Source organism: Tauraco erythrolophus, chromosome 5, assembly GCF_009769465.1.
Source record: "Tauraco erythrolophus isolate bTauEry1 chromosome 5, bTauEry1.pri, whole genome shotgun sequence".
Lineage (NCBI taxonomy): Eukaryota > Metazoa > Chordata > Aves > Musophagiformes > Musophagidae > Tauraco > Tauraco erythrolophus.
The window spans coordinates 58644201-58666152 of NC_141469.1; the positions used below are offsets into that span (position 1 = coordinate 58644201).

General features: G+C 39.5%; 1 protein-coding gene across 9 annotated transcripts in view; it reads right to left on the bottom strand.

Moving 5' to 3' along the window:
• The window catches only part of TENM3 (teneurin transmembrane protein 3), a 321876-nt gene that overhangs the window by 26139 nt on the left and 273785 nt on the right, over positions 1-21952 (bottom strand). For 6 of the 9 annotated variants that reach the window (XM_086612224.1, XM_086612221.1, XM_086612220.1 and 3 more), the window contains 7 exons: positions 20483-20750; positions 19762-19905; positions 16057-16306; positions 15629-15649; positions 10181-10413; positions 9473-9627; positions 7722-8596 (listed from right to left, as the gene is read on the bottom strand). In XM_086612224.1, coding sequence (XP_086468350.1) covers positions 7722-8596; positions 9473-9627; positions 10181-10413; positions 15629-15649; positions 16057-16306; positions 19762-19905; positions 20483-20750 — 1946 coding nt within the window. The remainder of the gene's footprint in view (positions 1-7721; positions 8597-9472; positions 9628-10180; positions 10414-15628; positions 15650-16056; positions 16307-19761; positions 19906-20482; positions 20751-21952) is intronic. The other 3 variants (XM_086612225.1, XM_086612223.1, XM_086612227.1) reach the window with 1 other exon arrangement.

Sequence of the window (21952 nt, forward strand, 5' to 3'; positions counted from 1 at the left end):
GTGGGAAGTGTTTTAATTGCCTTTTGGCTAGCTGTGCCTCCACAAGTCTACATGAAATAGTGAGAGAGGGTTATGTCTACTAGAGGTTCAATTTGTGCCACACTGAGAGGAGCAGAAGCACCAAAGCTTGACTAAGAGAGAACCAGCTAGTCCCTGAAACGTGCTTTAAGAGAGAAATATATTTGGGCAACCTGGTGTAGTGGAGAATTTCCCTGCCCATGGCACGGGGGTTGGAACTGGATGATCTTTGAGGTCCCTTCCAACCCTAACCATTCTATGATTCTATGTATTGCGTGCTGGATTGAGACAGGCAATGTGGATAAAGAGGCAGTTATGAAAGGATTGGATATGTCAAAAATATTCCCCAAAAGACAGTTCAGAGATCGTTAAGAATGACAAGAATATGTCTTTTGTTGCTTGAGTAAATATAACATGGGAAGATTGAGTAAATATAACATGGGAAGATTAAAGACATTGCACTTATAAGTCATGGTTTGCAATCACGGGCTCATGTGATACCACAAAAGTCAATGCAAGAATATGAAAACTGGCTGAACAAAACTGTTTTAATGAGTATGGTTACTTACTTTATAGCCACTACATTTTAGGCTGATGAAGCAAGAGGCAGCAGCAGTAAAAGCAGAAGGTATAGAAGGCTGTTGATAGTAAAAGGATAAAAATATCTAAAAAGCACTATGATACCAAGGACATTCAGAGAATGCTGTTTCGAGGTGATAAGAAGTCCAGATTACAATCTGGTACAAAGTTCTGGTATTTGTAGGAAAACAGAATCAAATTAGAATGAAAGACCCAAAATTGCAAGAAAAAAGAAGTCTAGGCATTTTTAGATATTCATATTACTGAAACATAAATGTGATAGAAAAATGAACACAAATAGAAACACAAGTGTTATAGGAAAATAAAACCCCACAAATGTTACAGGAAATAGTATAGCAATATTAATTATAAAAACTTAATTTTGACCATACAATAAAAGTGCAAGTGAATTGACACTACTATTGAGGGATAACTTTTATCTGATCAAAATTAAATACTTGCTTTTATCTAAATGAAATCTTTCAGTAGAAGTTCTATAGACTTTTTACAAGACAGATCTCAGTATTTCCAAGTCAGACTGCACAAGCAATGCATTAAGAGGAAGCAAGAGGAAAACTGCAAAATATCATCTGTTCCCTGTTGCCAAATGCCGACAGTTACAGATGATGTGCCTGGTACGTGGGGAAATGACACAAGTCCAAGCCAAAGGCAGTATCTTACCCTGCACCACACAGTTTTAAGGAAACCACAGCATTAAATGTATTGTTGATAAAAGCGTAATATGCAAAAGGTGATATTCTGCAGCATGCAGTGAAAATAGGTTTTTACCTGCAATTCTCTCTAGTCTGTCAAATTATTGTAAGGAGTTCACATTCTGCATGATTTCACCACCTTTCCAGAATGTCTGGGAAGCTCGTTAATTTAACTGCGGGAGCAAAGTAAACTTATAAGGGCTCTGCTTGCTAATGTCACTCTCTTTGATTTCTGTTGCATTCCCATGGAGACAAGAATTGAGTGGGAGAAGGAGGAGGGGAAGGAGAAGACAAATGAGCTCAGGGCATGAAGTGCCCAGGGAAACATTGGATGGACTGCCAAGAGATACAAGAGGGGATTGAGAAGAAATGCACCGCTGGGAAAGGAAAAGGCAGGGCAGCCAAACATGCCTTAGAGAAATGATGGGAGACATGGGAAGGAGCAAGACACAGGGTAAGAAAGTAAGGAAACATAGTAGGAGGGCAAGGTCTGGAGAGCAAAAGAGACACGGAAGAAAGGCAGTGAATTTGCAGGGAGGAAGAGGAGGCATCTTAGTCTGAATCAGATCTCTGCCTGCTGATATTGCTCCTTGCTTCCTCCTGCTGAGAGGAAGGCAAGAGGAAAGAAGGCAGGAAAGGGTTAAGAAACAGTGGCTATTGGAATTAACTCACAGCTAAGGGAGGAAAGTTATCCGAGTTTAACCAAAGGGGTTAGAGGAGGCCGAAGGAGAGCACATGCAGCCGGCACCCTCTAGGGAAGCTGTGAGAGGAACAGCTGCCTCTTTAGAGAGGTGCCTGCAGAAGCACCTGAGCTGGGACCAGACAGACGATACCAGACGCCTGAAACTGGGCTGACCACGATTTGTCCTAAACCCTTTCCAAGGACTGTGTGGCTGTCAGAGATCACCGGCGTGCCAGGCACACCGATGGGCATGAAGGCTGCAGCCTTAGCAGCACAGCCCAGCCTCAGCGGTGCTGCCCAGACAACCAAGGCTGTTTTCTTGCCCTGGAGGGATCCTCCCTTGCAGAGCAGCCAGTTCCCTGAGCAACCTGAGGAGCACAAAGCAGCCAGAGGTTGGCAGGGCAGCAGGCCAACGAGTCAACCACAGGAGTTCCCCGTAACTTCCTGGCTGACGTTATGCACAAAGTAGTCATGGAGCAAGGTGGATGAGAGCAATGAGGTCGTGACACGCCCTCAAGCGTGTGCTCAGCTTCCAGCGGCTTCCAGGGAGTGACTTGTGATAGTGAGATGATTCAGAAGAACTGGGACTGGACAAGATGCTTGGGACCTTCTGGGAGGGCTGCCTTATGCTTCTGGTCAGATTAAGTATCATGAATAATAGAAGCATTTTCTCTGAAATAATTTGCCCTCTTGAGCATCATCAAACTTTCAATTAATAGGGAGCTTTTTACCCATTTTCAGCTGAATTTAAAGCCTGGTTGGCAGCTGCTGGCATGCCAGGGCTTTGACAGAGAGGTTGCAGGCTAGGGGCAGGTCTGACCTCCTACACGACCGAGCAATTGCACAGGGGCACTTCAAGGTTTTTAGGAGTTCACTCCTGGTACTTGAAAAACTTAGGTCCAGAGAAAATGCTCCTTCTGTGCACCTGCCTTAGTTCTCTGTATATGAAAGCAGAATGGAAAATGCTGCGCAAAAATAATGTCCATACAGGCTAGCCAAGAAGTGTCACTTCCAAAATGCTAAACGCATGTAATTAGTTCAACTTTTAAGATTTATCTGTTTAAATGTTCATATTATGCACACATAATATGCAGTTATAGTTAATAGTTTCCAGCTTACGTATCTCATAATTTTATAACAACAGAATTTGATTAGGCTGACTACTCTTACACCTTGTTTAATATTATAATTTCATTATAAAACCTAATCTGGAGGACTTTTAGCTTCATACAGCTCCATTGGTTTTTCAATATGCGTGTATTTTCAGTCCTTTTTGTGAATGCTCTGTTAACATCTTTTTTATTCAGCAAGTTTTTAGACCTTTGATAACAGATAACAGTTACTAGGAATTTTAGTAACAGTACTTTACAAAAGTATGCATTCTTGAAAAATGAAGTGTCCATTTTGATCCGCAGACTATAACTCTTAACAAAATAGGAGTTTAGAATTCCATTTTACTATAAAGATATAAAAAAAATCAGTCTGTAAACAAATACAGAAAAGAGATTATATGATATCCTAAATAACTTAATTTAGAACTAACAATTTTCACTGAAAAAAAACCACAAAAAGTATAAAAAAAAACCTTCCTGTATGTCAGTCCTTCCCTCCTTCAGTCAGAGTGGAGACTAGATAAAATAAACTCTAGATTAATTAGCGTCCAGACTAAATGAAATAAAAAAGTAAACTTCTTTTGGATCTGACTATTAGTGTGATTAGTGTGAAAAGAAACAAGTCGAAATGCTTTAATATGTGCCAGAGCAGTGATTGCCAATTTTTGAGATGCGATGTTTTTTCAAAGATTTCCTTTTCCCTGAAAAGCTGTTCTAAAAAAGGAAAAAAAGATTAAATTGTTTTCATAAATCTGCTCTCAAATCACTGAGAACTCAACTGAAATGATCTAAGTTCCCTGGATCCATGCTCCAGTTGTCAAACATTTGCACAAGAGAATAGCGAACGAAGGTATGACTGAGTTGCTTCAAAGACTGACCTTTTTGTTACTAAAACTGCAGTATTTTTACTCCAGTGTAACTTTTGCCATTTAAACAGGTGTGTGACAACCAAAGGGTGAAACAATCCAGCCATACTCAGAGCTTGTTGAAAAAAGACATTTCAAGTCCACTGGAAATTCTAACAGTTGAAAAGTTTTAACTCTTGAGCAGGAAGAAAGTCTAAATTCACCATGCAATATAAATTCTATCCCTTTCCCATATTTTGAGAATCTGAATAATACAATACAGTAAATAAAACACATAAATAAACTCCCATATAAACAGCAATGAAACTCAAATATTTTGCTATTGCTAAAACAGAATAAGGAAGTCAGAATGATTTCTTCACCTCATTTCTCATTCCTTGCCTGACATTTGAGAGAAACCTTCCTGTTTTAACAAAACTTCATTTTTTTCAAAAGAAAACTTCAGCTGAAAATTTCTTAGGCCACACTACCTACACACATGAATATGCAAAATGTGGGAGAGAGAGACACACACATGTATCATGTCACCCCTACACAAGCCCTTATATGGTACACATGGTTTCTGTCTATTTTGGCCATAGTAGCAGAAGCCTCTGGAAACCCAGCCTGGTCAGATTTAGTGCTACAAATCATCAGCACTGAAAAGCAAAGTCACAATAATGCTTGCTTATCCTAGAATAAAAAACGGGAAAATAGTTGTGTTTATATCTACTTTTTCTTCAAAAGGGAAATACACAGACACAAATGTGGTGCATGGGGATTTTATGTTAAAAAGAAGTAAGCAGTTATGATGTCTGATGTTAAGAATGCTGTTTTGGCAAGAAAAATAACACGGTGCTTTTTTTCCCCCACTTACTCCCTGTAGCTTTACATAATCAGTGCATTTTTAAATTTTTGGTATTAACTTATACAGAAAACATGACTGGAGGGGACCTTGAGAGTGGTCCAACTCCTACCCCGAGGCAGGATCTGCTTTTCCTGCGTCAGTCCTGCAAGATGTCTGATCTGTTCTTAAAGGCGGTCTGTGAAGGACAAGGGGTCACTGTCGTTGTCTGTCTGCTCCAGGGCTCCGAAATCTCCACCGTGAAGTTTTTCCAAATGTCTAATCTGAATCTTCGTTTTGCAATTAAACAGATTACTGCTTCAGCATGGCTACTGAGAGGAGATTGAAATCTTTGCTTCTGCAAAAGCCTCATATGCTTGCGAGTTCGGGTTGAGTGCAATTGTCTCACTTTCTCCGTAATGATTTCAGCTTGGGAATTCTAACGAGACGTTGGTCAGAGGAGACTTTCAGGAAGTGCATAAACAGTAGCTTGGAGATAATACTAATACTTACTGAGGGGAACAGCCTGCCCTTTGGGTTCTCTGTACGCCAGCTGGACATAACCTGGCTCAGACCGCGAAGTCTGCGTGGAAGCAGATCAGGTGTGAAAGACGGCTATTTCCAGCTCGGTAAATGACAATGTACTTCATGACACACAGTGCCCTAAAGTCCCCCTATGATGAAAAATACAGACCTATCAACTGCTTAATAGTGAATTTAATATCCGCTTTTTTGCCATCACGCAGACACCATTAAGATACATTCAGGAGCCACCAGCTACTTCTGCAGTACACCACAGTAGGCTACACAAAAACTACAGGCAACATGGTGAGAAATTACTGCCCTGATTAAAACTCTAGGTCCTCAATTAGCCAGTATGAATGCCAGCATGATTGAAAGTGCCTGCTGTACCCAGCAGATGCCTTAATTTCAGTAAGGGACTTCACTATCCCCCAAATTGACTGCCTTGCCCAACTCGCCTGCTGTGTGGCGAGCGGCAACAAGTGGTTGCGTGTGTCACAGTTAAACACCGGATCTTCTCTCAGTGGAAATGGATGACTATTCCCAGCCCATCCGAAGCTGTGCTTCAGTCTCTCAGCATACAGGACAGGGCTAACTCACGAGAAGCAGAACACGTGCCCTCCCGACCAAACAGCTTCTCATTCCTCTGTGTATCCTCGCTGCGCCTCTGTGTCCTCTTGGCAGGACCTAAGAAGATACGCAGCGGATGCACCAGTGCACAATTAAATATTACAGACGTGCGCTAATGCTTTGGGAACGTGCCCGCTACCAAAGCCCTGCCAATTTACAGATTATTGTAAGAATACCTTAAAACTGGCAGCAGCGCCATTACACCTGCTGTCTCTGCTAAGGATCAGCGTTTCCAGCCTTGTCTCCACTTCAGGACACAATATGGAGTGAAGCAGCACCTGCTGCTCTCGAGTCTCTGACAGGAGTATGTAAAGGCTGGAGAGTAGATACAGGTGCTCAGAGTCCTCCTGCATACTGTCTCAGCCAAACGTACACTGACAGAAATGTGAAGTTATCTCAGAACACAGATGTTTGGCTTTGCTGCCACTGCCTGACACCGGCACTTTATTTTCTTTATCATGTGTGTTGAACTGAAAGTTTTTTTTTAGGCCCTGACCTTGGCAGCAGTTGCTACTGCATTTCATCATAAAGATAGGAGAAAAAAAGAGAAAGGGAAAAAAAAGAAGAGAGACTTACTGGATTTTCATGATGCCCTTTGTAATCCTGAATACTTCAGCTGAGGGCCCTCTAACACTTTTGCTTATCATACTCACTCTATGTCTTCCACTCCTTCATAGACACATTTTTCTCCAACCTTAGCATGTCTTCCACGTAATTTAAAAAGACACATATTTTTCCAGTTGACAGAGATGACTGGAAAAAATCTTTGTTAATTCTACATCAATCTTTTTGAAATAAATCGTGTTTTAACTTGTATTTTTGTTACGTTTTGTTTGGCATATCAGATTATAGTTGAGCTCATTTAGGGATGAAGCTGCCTGTAAAACCGATAAGTGATCTCTCAGGTTCTACTAGTTTATCTGTAAATTGTCATGACCTTCCTTAGTCAATATAATTGAGGATTCTGTAAAATGTTTTGCTAATCTGGCTGTTATGAACAGACATTGATGACTTAATGACTGTAACACCGGGTAAAGCAATTCACTGAAAAGATTTTTTTCTGAGGCTGGAAAAATCACAAGTCCTACTGTTCCACTAATACCTCTCGCTGTTGTGCTCGCACCTGTACACCACATGTTCCTGGTGGTCTCTGTGTTTTCAGTTTATTGCTACAGGAATGACATTTCCCCCCACAGCCCACGTTGCTTTTCTCAGCTTCTTCTGCCCAGGTCCACCTGTGTGAAAGCCTGCCATGGCATCCAGGAGATCCTTCCTGCATATCTGTGACTCAGTGAAATAACGACATTTTACAACTTTAAAAAAAATACCCACCCAGCCTTTTTTGGGGGTAAAAGACCATGCTTAGGAAAAAAGAAAGAAAAAAATATTGAGCAGTGAGGACAAATTTCTTTTCAGTATTTGCTGCAGAACAACGTCAATCTAATGAGCAAATGGGATGAAAATCTAGTTTTTGATGCAAATCTACAAAATTGTGTTTGTCTGAGTTACAGCTTTCTTGACAAGAGTGAAATGTTATCTCACTATTATTTCAATATATAAAACAGAAATTCAAAATAATGAATTAAAAATTATTCAGACCCAATGTTTAGAAGTCAGACAGAGGAAGACAGCACAGGAAACAAAAAGTATCTTTCTGTTCTTTTTGTTATCAAGGGTCATCGTTGCAGTTACTTCTTCAGTCTCCAGAAATATTTCAAATGCTACTGTACAACGCAATAAAACTGTAAGGCATCTGACTTTATTTTATGTACTTACTCAAAAAAAGTAGTCCATCCAGTCTCATCGCTTTTAGTTGCCAAAAGTCCGCTGTTGCCATGGTAGGTAAATAAGACAAGCTCCTGCCCTTGTGCGGTCATGCTTTTCAAACATCCGTTCGTGCCTATCGTCAACCAGATGACTTGGTTATCAGGAGAGACCACTCTTACTGGCATCCGGTTGGGATCCCGTCTGATACGAAGAGTGTTCCCGTTGCTATCCGTTACCGCAGTAATATCATTATCATTACTGTAGCTAAAATTGTACAGATAGTCTCCGGTGACTAAACTCACAGTGTACTGGTGAGTACCATTGACATCAAAGATATAAAGCTCTTGGTCAGTTGGAGAAGCAACTTCATAAAAGTTAATTGAGTTCAGTAAAGGTTTATTCTTTGACACAGCCCGTATCCTAATGTTTCCCAGATCAGCAATATACAGGGTGCCATCCGGAGACACAGCTAAGGAGGAAGGGGCATTAAGTTTGGCATCTTTAGCATAGCCGTCTCCATTTTGGTAACAGTCACAGTTGACATCATTTTTGCAATCGCACTCCGAAGGTATTCCAGCGACTAACGAGATCTCTCCATCAGTTGTGACCTGTCTTATCCTGTTAATCTTTTTTTCATCAGTTTCTGTTATGTAGAGTACCCCGCTGTAGGAGACAGCAATGGCGGTCGCTGACTCCAGCGTGGTCTGCACAGCGTGCTTTCCCACCGTGTACTCCACTCCGGGAACTTGGCAATGCATCGGCCTCCCTGCAGCAATGCGAACCTGACGGTTTTCAGTGATCTGCAAAACTACGTTGTTATCCAAAACATAAATGGAGTTATCCATTGGGTTGATAGCTAAATCTGTAGGCCATTCCAGACGAACCTTAACAAATAGAAGTGTTTTGTTAACCGGTGCAGATTAAAGGAATTAATTCACCTTCAGTTTAAGACACTGCTGTAAGAGTATTTTTCATCTGGTGTAACCCATCACAACAAAAGGACTTGTATGAAAATACATGAAGCAAGCTAAAGCTTTTCAGGAAGGCAAGGGGAACAACGTTCAGACATCTTTTTATTGAAAAAGCCAGTTGCATTGGAACTACAATGGGGGTTGAATTTCCCCTCCAATAAATGCTATACTTTTCTGTATCACAAATGCACAAATAAAAATAGAGATAGATATCAAAGTCTAAACACATACTTTTAAATACTTTTAAGGACGGTACTTTTTTTCTTTTTCTTGTAATAGCAAAAATAACTTACTAGCTTCCAAATTACAAAACACTGTACTGTACTTCCTTTTTAAACATACAACTAGTGATGTCCCTTCTTACCTACACAAGTTTCTAGAGCAAATGGGAAAATATGTTTTTTATATATATCTTTTCATCGACTCTAGTAGGCTAAGGATGTAGTGATTCAGAAAACATCAACATGCCAAGGTAGTTCTAACAGATTTGCCATTCTCCCAGAATTTACTATCAGACTTAATGTTTCCTGCTGATAGTTTTGCTGTTCTAAACTAAACTGAACTTTATGGGCAGAAAAATTGAATACAGCAAAAATTGAATACAGCATCATTTATAGCGAAGAGAATACACTGTGATTCATGCCCTTGGAACAGGTTTCCTTCTCTCTAAATTCTGCTGTTAAATATCCATTATGAACTCCACCCAGTTTTATTTCAAGGGGCAAGAAAGCTGCATTTGCATTTCTAGCCCCGGCTCAGCTTTCCAAATTAGCAGCAGCTAAAAAGTACCTGGCTGATGTGCATGCTGGTGTCACAGGTTAGAGGTCGTGCTGAGGTCAGGTCGTTGGAGCCAAGCAAAGTGGATATTATTCCATTCTGATCCACTTTTCTGATCATGGTCCCATCAACAAAGTAGATTAACCCATTCTTGTCGATCGCTATTCCTGTGGTGAAGAGAATAAGAATCAGGTTTTAGTACTAGCAGTGAATATATTATCCGTTAACTAAGGGCGTAAGTGGTATGTTCCTAGTGGAAATTAAGGGCAGAAAATATGGTCTTAGGCAGTAGGTAGTAAGCCAGCTTGTACACATATTTTGCATAGTAAATCAGTGTTCAGTACAAAATCTACTTTTGTTGATGGCATTTGCTGTTCATCGGAGAGTATGCTGAGAAGGCCTAGCTTTTAAGTTAGCCTGAAAAACGGGGTAAGTGGGACTACATGCAACACTGATTTTAAATCTTCACCACTGCCTGCTAAATATGTAATCTAAGTGAGCATTTAAAAATGCTCGATAACCATGAAAGCCAGATATTTCCTAAAAAACAAACCCAGGTAGCCTGTAGCTCTCTTACTCAATGGTCTTTCCAGTTGGAAAGAACTACTCAAACCCACATTTTTGAGTCAACTGCTGGGTTCAATAATCAAACACGATTATGCCCCTGGCTCTCAACTTTCATACTATTTTAAAGTTACAGAGAGTTGTAACTCTTTTTACCTTTAGGGCTCATGAGAGTTGCCTCCACTGCCTTGCCTCCATCACCACACCTTGCCTCGTCAAACGGTAGGCACTGCTCCCCTGTTCCTCCTACTACCTCAGCATTTTTGGTCAGGTCTTTCGCACCGGTGAGCGACCTGGGCCGATAAATCCTGCGCGTGTTTGTGTCGGAAACGTACAGATCTCCTGTCACGGGGTCAGTTGCGAGGTAGTATCTGTGAGCTGGGTTGTTGCTGTAAAACGGAATTATACATCGCACATGCTGTGGTTAATTGCACCTAACATTGGATCAAGAAGAAAAGGCTTCAGTTCATACACCGTGCGGAGGAATACATAAATAGTTAAAACCAGTGGTGATGCTCCAGGCATAGGTAGCACAGGTCATGGCCCCAAAACCTTTATCGAGTCACGTTTCCTGCCTGGGTCACAAGCAGTCCAATCTAGACTACTCATCCTTTTGGGGCAGAAGTTCCATTTTGTCCGTGATGCTCGGAGGCCCATCCTGTGCTTTGTAGTTAGAGACAGCTCCTGTCTCTGTATTAGGCCAAATCAAAATACTGGAGTCTAAAAGCTCCCTGGCTTTCTGGGAACCTTGATCCAGTTCCAAACTTTGCAGCAGGACCACAGCCCTTACTTACACTTTGTTGCTGTTATCATGCTATCCGTTTTATTATAATTTATATAAGGCTGCTGGGTGCATGGTTTATATAATTCATAAACAGATAAGAGTTCGTATGATTAGTTCACAGGCAGGAGATAAGACATCCTTCATCAGTATTTGTTTAATCCACTGCTTTCAAAGACGTGATACGCATGATTTAACGCATTAGGAAATGTCATCTTTTCCACCAGAGCACCAAGCAGAGCTTTTACGTTCTTCTTAACACAGAGTCATATTTCAAGTAACTGTACACATTGGCACAAACCCGCTAACTATGCCAGCACAGTCTTTATTACAGTGAAAATATATATTGCTAACCATTTTCCCAGAAACGTACATTTTGCCTCTCCACTGGTGCCACATAATTGAGAATTACTGTCTTTTCTCCCCCGCTGGTAAAAAAACAGCCCTGGAGAATATCTTTTGGGTTGATATATTATGATGTAGAAACTTAACCCGCTGCAGTTGGGATTCCTGACCTAATTTATGGCACGGAGAGCTGAAATAAGGTCATGTAAATACAGGAGGTAATTTCAGATGCTCTCCTAATGGATTGAAGTGGAGTGTCAGAACAGTCAGTCCCACTTCCGATATTTGCAAAAGTGCTGCTTAAATGGATCTACCAGCCTTGGTGATAGCCAAACATCTGTTCACAGAATGCCATACTTCACGTTTTGTAAATACGTAACTGTGCTAATGTCACACATTTTTATGTACTGCCACTTGGAAAAAGCAACAAGACCAACAGGAACAACTTGTGAACAAATTATGTCTTTTAGCAGGGACAGATTTTTATAGCTATCCAATTAAAAAAACACAGAAAAAGTGTGTTGGATAAACAGGATTTTCTTTGGTTTTAAGCCTTTTAACATGTTGGTTCAGAATGAAGAAACCAAGTGAAGCAGACTAATGAAATCAAATACACAGTGATTAGCACCTCTTAAAAAGTTCTGCTGTAGCGCCGAGAGTGGTACGGCATGTCTGAAACCAACAAAATGTAGGCTTACTTTAAATTTCTGTCTGTTAGAAATCTATTATTGCCAATGTGCTAAATAGTTGAAAGGTATTTTCGAAACCTTAATTTACACAGAGATCATTTAATATGATCACAAATTATTTATACCTCTATAGGCTGCAAATTAAATTATACCCATTTACATGATTACTTTGGTCTTTAAGAAACTTTGCAGACACTTTGAATATAAACACATTGCAAAATGTGAAATGTGCAATTAGATTTTATTTCATTGTAATTTAAAATAAAGTCCTTTCTTTTACTACTAAAATCTAAATTAAAGTGCTTCTCTTCAACTCATCTAGCATTGTCTCAATCACATTTTTCAATTTTTGGAATAGAGAGTCATCAAGAACTAAATAATTTACATCTAACAATTATTTCTTTCTAAAAACAATTTTTAAAGCTGCTTTCTTCAAAATATGGGAACATTTCTGTATTTTAATTAATTCCAACAAAAATGACGAAGCTCTTCGTATTTGGGATGAGTTCTCCTAGTGAGTACCTCATCAAAATAAAAAAACAATTCAGCTGATAATTCAAGGATATTTTCTCATTTTATAAAAAAATCTCCTAAGTTTGGGAGTGCATAGGATATTATTATTGAGTGACTATAAACTCTCCAATTCGTCATACGTAGATGTCTAATGGCTCCTTTCTGAGATAATACAACGGGCTTAACTTCAGCGTTTCTTTTCAAGTGAAGGTTAAAAAGCCGAGATAGCTTTAGCTGATAGAAAAAAACACATTAATTCGCAGGAGCAAGGCGCAATTTGAGGAACTGAGCAACTGTCCAGTGAAAACCATGTTTGTTTTCTGCCCAAAAAACATCTGTGCACACTATGCAGATCTCAAAAATAGTAGAGAGATAAGCAGCCAGCAGCTGGAAAGCTGCACAGAATTTGTTCTGTTGAAACAGTATTAAGCTTCTGCCTTCTGCCTTCTACAACAAACACAAAGAAGTGAAATCCACAGTCAGTGAGTTCTTGACTCATTCCGTATCACTTGATCACTGTCAGTAGCTCTGAAAGACACGCAGTTACATACCAACAGCGGGCTCCTATCCAGGCAAATGACTACAAATTAACTTGTTCTGCCTGTGCCAAACAGTAACAGCTTCATGGCTGGAGTGCACGCGCAAGGGCGCAAGTACACGCACACGGGCCCAGAGCTCTTATGACCTATTTCCCATTGCATAATTTTGCTTGCACTGATCTTTTGATTCTTCAGCTGTCAGATCACCTGCATTACTCTCCATGCACGAATTTTTTAAAAATACTCTTCTTGCTTCAGTCCCCCTCTCTCTCCCGTTCACTCTGTGCCTTCTAAACCATATACCCTCAAAGCTGTTTTTATGTTTTGCTCAACTTTTTTTCTGGCTCTCTGCAGGCTTGGGATACCGCCATAGCCTACAAATGACCTCCTTGTCTTCAAAGTCCTTCTAAAAATGACTTCTTCCGCGAATGCCTATCAGCATTAATCACCCACAGGCAGCAGTGTGTATAAAGACATCAGTTCAGCTTTGAGATTGAAAAAATGTTAGATCGCGGGTACATAAGAGGATAATTTGATCTGCATTGTCTCTCTAATTTAGAATACAGGCTCCTTGAGGTAGGAGGCACACCACTCTGCTGAAGCGCTGTGTTTATAGGTGAAGAAAGCTGAATGCTTGAATAATTAATAGATCTGAACTAGTATTTAGCCTCGTTCTTTAGTTTTACTTGGGTAAGGCATATTTTAGTGCATTTTCTTAGTTTGGATACCTAGTAATTATATACTGCAGAGTGGTCTGTTGAGGGCTGTTTTCCAAACCACAATTTAAATAGAAATCTCCTCAGCATTTCACAGGGCTCTGCATGACTTCACACAGGCAAAAGAAGCTGTTTGGTCTCGCGGTATGTCCTTAAGCTGGGGAACCCATGGCCACAGGATTTGGTGGGTACTGAAAGTTTACATAAATTAAATAAAAATCAGCTAAATTAATAGATAAAAAGCTGTCAGGTGATATTAAGCTTAAAGATGTCACTCTTGGCTTAGGAAGCCCCTGAGCAGCAAACCCCTAAGGCTGAGCAGACACTGGGAAAATGCTGTATGATGGGAGAGAAAACTCAAACTCATCATAGACCGTGTCAGGCTGCGCAGTGGGATCCGCACCTCCTACCCACTGGCTCTACAACTGCTCCTGCAGAACCAGTTCTCCACGGTCCTCTACATCTCCTTCTGCCTCAGGAGGATGCCCCACTTCACAGCCAATATACCAGCCCATGAAAATGCTGTTACGCTAATTTGTGCGGTATCATTAAAATGTCACTACCCAGAGCTTCTGCATGTGTAGGCATGGATAAAGGAGAAAAGCTTCAATGTTCTCCCTCACCAACTTTTCTTGCATGCAGGGATCTAATTTCCAAAACGTCACAATTGAGCCTGTGACCACAGTTCTGCCAGAGGCAGGAGAGCGTGTCACTACTAAATCACAGTGAAACAAACCTCACTACACGTCCGTTCCTTAATCCCATTTGTCCATTCCAAATTCCCATTTTGAGTATTATTCCGTATTCCATGCATTTGCCAAGACAATGTCTTATTCAGCTGCAATTGCAACTTTGTGATACCACAAGGGATATAATTCTTTTCAAAGTAGTGGAACAAACACAAATTAAATATAATAGTGAAAACCTAAACCCACCAAACAGAAGAGATTGCCTCTGAGTCAGACCTGGAAAATAACATAAAGCTAGCTAGACTGTGCATCAACTCCCAATTCTAATCATTAGTGCCAACGCAAACGCCTTAGTCATGGAATTTTTTGCCTCACATGTTTGAAACATACTTTTAAAAATACAACCCCCTTCCTAATAAAGAAGTACACCCAAAGCAGAGTGAATTTAAAAAACAGGAGAACTGCGATATGACTCTGTGGGATATGTTTAAAAACAAGGAAGGAAAACTATTGGCAGTAAAAAAGGAGGGAACGGAATCAGCGGGGCTGCTAAGCCCTGCACTTAGTAGTTCCACCACAAAGTCTTGCAGGGTTTCATGTATCCAACAAGATTTTAGCATAACTGTGGTTTTGTCCCCTTATCAGCACTGGCTGCAGTGGCACAGCAATTCTAAGCATCCACCTTCTCTTCTGTTCTTGCCACTACTGTAGCGATGCCAGGACAGATGAATGCTGTAGGTACAATCCTTCTCATTACTATTGCTTTTATGACCAGTCTTATGAATCTTGGTGTACTTTAAAATCTGAACTCCTGGACTTGTGTTATTATGGGACAATTTCAACTTTCATTATTAAGAGAAGTTCACCTTTATAGAAACAAATCTGATAATGTGAGCTTGAAAACACTCAACATCAAAAGGCTAATGAAATGAACTCACTTGATACTTCTATAACTTTATTACTCATATGCCATTCTCATCGTATTTGGGATATCTGATTAATAAGTGAGTTTTGATGGGATCAGCAAAAGTGCTGCCAGCAAGGAATAGGAATGAGCAGAGATGAAGGGACAGCAAAGGAGGGCATAGACAAGCATAAAAAGAAGTCTGACTGCGGAGAGAGAGTGATGAGAAAAGAGGAACTTGTATCCGAAAGGACGATATAGCCTGACAGCTGACATCACTAAAACATATGAACTCATTATTTTTGAAAAATACTCCTCTTTTCTAATAATACATCTCAGGAGTGACTTCTCCATTATAAGCATTCATTTGTTAAGAACGAAAAAAAGAACCGTTAGGAAAATACATATCTTCTTTAAGGAATGCTTACCTATGTCTAAAATCTTTATTTCTTGATGGGAGCAAGTAAAAAAGAACAGAAAAACATTATTAGACAAACTTTCAGAAAGGATGTTAAAAGATGAAAAGAAGGCAACATTTACATCTATCATCAGTGAAGTGGTGAATGTCCGTCTTTTGTCTACTCATGTTGACTTAAAATCCACAGAATAAGTACTTTGGGTAGATTAAGTTCTCACAGTTAAGATTTGCATAGTTAAAATATTTTACTAGAGTAAAATTTTTTCACTTCAGTTTTAAATGCTTTTTCAAATGTACTAAAATATTTTGAATCAACTTTTTCTGTTCCTAAAAGCATTCGGAAACTCTAACTTACACAAAATCAGAAGTCTATTCCATACTTCAGTTTGCAACAGTAATTCACAACTCCAAAAGTCCGAGATGAGAAAAAAACCATACCTTAGCTCCAGAACACTAGTTACATTTCCAGATGGGAATATCCGCCGAACATAGTTGAAATCCCCCACGTAAAGACTGCCATCTATCCCACAAGCTAAGGCAACCGGAGCCAGTAATTTATTACCATCAGCTTGACCATTACAACTTGGACAGGAGATGCTGCGTCGTCTGCCATTGCCCATAATGCTACTAACAACTGGGGGTTGCTGAGATATGAATTGATTTTCACCATTTCCTTTGTAGAGGATTCCTGGCAGGCAACATAAAAAACACAAAACAAAAAGTAGTTTATAAAACCTTTGAATGCATGCACATAAAATGATGCATAGGTATTCTAAATAATCTCTTAGTTGATCAATATAATTTAGCGGACTTTTAATTGTTTCACCACCATATTTTTCTCCGTACAAGTAACAGAACTTTATGAAAACATTTATAGTTGTATTTGTCATAGACACACAAAGCATTAAATTATCTTGTCCACAAAATGTAGTAGAAACATTAAATATACTAGCACTTAAAACAAGTTTTCGGTCATTCTTATTTTTAAAAGTTAATAATTTTAATAGTTATAATTCAGAATAAAAGTTGTCAGATTGAGGGGAATGCAAGGTTTACTGAATGAAATCAATGTCTGTGTTCCTCAATCTTTATAGTTTTGAAATGCCCCAGAAATGACCGAAATTCTAACTATGCATATATTATAAAAAGAAAAAAATTATATTTGCAAATTGTATTCCTAAAGTCCTACTATAACTAATTAGGAATATGATGTCAAATGTAATCTAAAGTGGATTACTGCTGAAAATTGTAAATATTAATTAAAGAGCTACTTCAAAAAGTTTGAGATTGCCTCAATTTTAGATTATAAAAGACTCTTTACTCAGCTCACAATAAAAATGCACCTCTGGCAACAAAGTCTGCTTCAATACCATATCTGCAGTTACAGGCAGTTATTAAAAATGTCAAAACAACAAAAAAAATGTGCTGCCAGGCCAACCTGCCTCTTAAACTTAATTCTGCTTTGAGGCATGAAAGGAACAATAATTTCGTGAAGACAAAGCAATGTGCCAGCAGTATTTTTCTTCCTTATCGCCTCCATAGGAAATCTGAGAAGAAAAATGCATGCTTTATGTTAAATCTTCAGTCTTAGGGAAAAAAGTGTGACTTTCCAGTGTGTTAAAATGTTGGCAGGACCCTCATTGTTATATCTCCCAATGAATCCGTTGAGGCGTCCTCTACAAACGGCCAGCTATCATGGTTGTACTCGCAAGTCACAGTATGTCTTTCCGTGGTATAATCCGTGTAAACCACATGTCACTTTGTACTTTAGAGTGATACATGTTTTATTGATTACGTGCCCAGAGTTTCAAAGGCAGTTTTGGGCTGAAAGATGCATTTCTCTTTTGAGATGCTTAGAAGAAATTTAAGATGTGCTCCTCTTTCTCTCCTTACTCCCCAAATGCACTCTGTATACTGAGAGATATGAGAAAAAACCTCTTTGTTTTCCCCTTTAAATGTTTTAGGTGTCTTCACTACTTTTTAATGTTATAAAATTTAGGAGATGATAAATGTAAAGCCAATACACATGATAAAATCGGGAAGAACGAAAACAGTTTATGGAAACCTAATGCCAAGTAATCTAAATAAGTAATCTAAATCAAAAAGGGAGAATGTATTTTTCATGACTAGTTAAAGCCAGAACGCATTAACAGTATACGAAATCCCCTCTCCTATGATTACATCATTTATGACAATCATGGCACCATAATTTTGCCTGAAATAGCTGAGTTCTATAATTTTCATCAGAGGAATTCTACAAGTCAGCACAGCGCACTATTGCACCTGATTTATTCTGTCATTACCTTGAAAAATTGGTCCTTCACATTTCTCCTCTATTATCACAGACTAAAAGATGTACATTAAACTATTTACTGCAGTAGTTCAGGATGTCCGTACAAACACTGTCTGCACTCTCTTCTGAATAAATTTCTCCAGCTCATCCACCTTGTCATTACAACTCTCCACTTCGTTTATTCAATTAGACACACGTTACTTTGAAAAGTCATTACTTGTCAAACGTACTCTTGAACGTAATTTAAAGCCACCAGCAATTTACGTTGTGAACAGAATCAATCTTTATATATATGTTTATAATTATAGCACTTTCAGTTTTAGATGGATTACCTTAAAATAATTTGCACAGGTTTTGACATTTTAAATTAGGTACAATGACACCTTTTCCCTTGATTTGGTTACCTTGTTTTTCTACCAGTCAGAAACAATGCTTTAGGTGGTGATTAGCAAATCACACGAAATATGCTCACGCACGAGTGGGAGACCTCCAAGGGACACTAAGGGTTTCCCTGCCCATGGCAGGGGGGTTGGAACTAGATGATCTTCGATGTCCCATCCAACCCAAACCATTCTATGATTCTGTGACACCAGGTAATGCAGAAGTGACATTCTTCCCGCTAAATTACTTCTGGGCTCCTCCTTTGCATAAAAATCCAGTGTGAGCAACTCCTACCTTGAGCCATATAACTCTGCTTATTTCACCTTTCTTACATGCTTCCAGCCAAATTTTTCCAAACTTCCTCCTGTTCAGTGTTGAGCTGGGGTGTCCTTAGCATGGCACCCTCCAGATGTCAAAGATCATCTAGTTCCAACACCCCTGCCATGGGCAGGGACACCCTCCACTACACCAGCTTGCTCAACACCTCATCCAACCTGGCCTTGAACACTTCCAGGGATAGGGCGTCCACAACTTCTCTGGGCAACCTGTTCCCAGTGCCTCACCACCCTCAGAGTGAAGAGTTTATTCCTTATCTCTAATCTACATCTACCCTCTTTCAGTTTAAAGCCATTACCCCATGTCCTATCACTACATGCCTTTGTAAAAAGTCCTGCTCCAGCTTTCTTTCTATAAGATCTCCCTGGAGCCTTCTCTTCTCCAGGATGAACAACTTCAACTCTTCTCAGCCTGTCTTTATAGGAGAGGTGCTCCAGCCCTCGGATCATCTTTGTGGCCCTCCTCTGGACCTGCTCCAATAGGTCCATGTCCTTCTTATGTTGGGGGCCCCACAGCTGAACGCAGTACTCCAGGTGAGGTCTCATGAGAGCAGAGTAGAGGAGGAGAATCACCTCCCTTGACCTGCTGCCCATGTTTCTCTTGATGCAGCCCAGGATGCGGTTGGCTTTCTGGGCTGCAAGTGCACAGTGCTGGTTCATGTTGAGCTTCTCATCAGCCAACACCCCCAAGTCCTTCTGCTCAGGGCTGCTCTCAATCCATTCTCTGCCCAGCCTATACTTGTGCTTGGGGCGGCTCTTGCACTTGGCCTTGTTGCAACATACAAACAGTTAATCCCAATAATAATGCTGACATGTACAACTGCTTTAGAAATAATGTCTCCTTAGCATCACTCAATTTTTAAAAACAATTTCAATATTTTTGTGTTGGGTTATTTTTGGTAAGCATATCTAACACAGGCTGACACTGTTTGATGAAATTATTAATGCCTATGTACTTATAGGATGAAGAAACCTGACATACACTGTAAAGCTCAAAGGATTTACCATATGCAAAAATTTCCATAATGTCCTTTTTTAAAAAAATAAAGCAAACATTTTAGAAGTTAGAATAAGATAACTATAGTGCAGGGCAGTTGAGCATTAAAATTAGCAAGAAGAAAATGAATTCCTTACCATTCTGAACATCCAATACATGATGCTTATCCAATGTCCAGCCACCCATGTTGGAGGCATCCAGTTCATAACCCTGCAAAATGGCAGTCCTCTTTTCCCAGAGAGTTAGATCCAAGCAAGACTCATATTCATAACCTACAGACACTGAAATAACAATAATTTTCCTCATTTAGTATAGGATCTCATTCAGAAGAGGAGTTTAAAGAATGTGATCTCCTTCAACTACATAGGTTCTTCTGCTCTCCCAGGCTACCTGAAAATCCCTACGGCTTCCTTAGATGTATTAAAAATACTAAACAGAATTCCAAAATCCTTTAAAAAGCAATCTTGGGTTATTAAAATAATTCCAGTTATTAAAAGTAAGTGGATTGGGACAGATACAGAGGAAAGCCATTTTGTGAAGTACATCAGAATGCTATTGTGCTCTGAAGTATGAGGAGCATGCAGACTAAATACCATACTGTATTATTAGGCTGCAGGCTACTTCAGGGGGAAGAACCAGAAGTGAAAAATGACTGTGGTCTCTTCTTCCTTTTGAAGGAAATTTTTTCTTATAATTCAAAGTTTAGGTTAGCATTTTCTAACATATTTTAATATCCATTGTTATTTCTCATCTTATTTTGCTAAATATTTTCTACTTAATGGATATAAATATTTGAGATGTGCTTCCCTATTTTCAAGACGACAGTAAAAATGCAAAGCCCCTCCATAGTACACATACCAACAGCTTCAGATAATCCATAGACTCTCTGGTTGTATGCATCAGTTTTATCCCATATGAAAGTGTAAGCCAGGTTTGGGGATGCAGGGAACCATTTTTGGAAAAGTCGTCCCACCACTGCCACCATAAGATGAACCTTCATTAAATTAAATGGTATAACAGATTGGGTCATAGTAATCTTCAAAACAGATTTATATCCAGCAGCCCTGGAGCTTAAGTATGATAACTTCAAATCAGTTCCGGGTATTGTCGTCTCTTCATGAAGTACCTACGCATTGGGAAGAAAAAAGTACAATATTTGAATGATTTTGAAATAAACAGAACAATGCAGCTATCGTAAAAGGAAGCCTGACATAATGCTACATGACAATCCGTTAGGAATTATCATCTAAATCTGGCCTTCATTTAATAATGTAAAAAATTACATAAATAAATAACAACATTCCACCTTTTTTTCCCGAAAAGCCAAGTCTAAATTCTTTGTTATACTGAAACTGCTTAGTTGATACTTTCTGCTGAAGGATTTAAAAGATCTCTCCTTTATTATTACGGGGGGAAAGGAAGCATGCAGTAGAGCAAAAACATTCTCAACTGCTTTTTCCAAAAGAGGCAAAAAAGCGTCTTTCAACTGAGTGAAAATAGCCCCTTCTTATGTCCCAGCTATGGATGTGTAATAAAGGCACTGTAAGCCTGTAAGCACTGTAAAGCTTCAGATTTGGGTGGAGATGTCTAATTGCTCCTGTAGAAGCAGGAAAGACTTTTAGGTGGTTTATTATTTGCATTACCTGTGGATTGTAAATACTTTCAACTAGAGCATTCTTCCATTTATTTCCAAGACAGACAAGTAGGATGCCTCAGGGAAAGCTTTTCCATATTTCCTGATCAATATTCACTACTCAGACATCAGCTCACCACTTTCTCATTTCAGAGAGGTGCAATGATTCAATTTTATTTTTAAAAGGTTCCTCCCCTCCTCTACCTTGTCTTTTCCTCTGAGCTGAGGAGCTTTTGTGGGAGATGGATGGACGTGAAAGGTTTCTGCATAATGCAGATGAAGACAGCCTATACTGTCCAATACCTCAATCAGGACAGAAACACTGGCAGCCAGCACTTCAGGTGAACAACTACCTGAGTATCTCAGTTTATTGGGAGGGAAATAAAAAAAATAAAGAAAAAAGTATCTAGACACATTTATAAAGATAATATTTCTCTGGTGGGAAGAGAGGGCAAAGGATGCTCAAATCACAAGCCCAGAGCCTTGGTGGTGTCAAAGGAGCATTTGGAAAGCTTTGTTTTACTTGTCTCCTAGTCCTAAAGTCTGTAGACCAAATACTAATCAATATTAGTGGAAAGCAGACTTCAGGGAGAGCACTGTCACTAATATTAGGCTTGAGACTTCAGTGGGATGAAAAGCTGGATACTAAACAAGTGCTAAGTTAGTTCTCTATGCTAGAAAAATCCTTAGACATT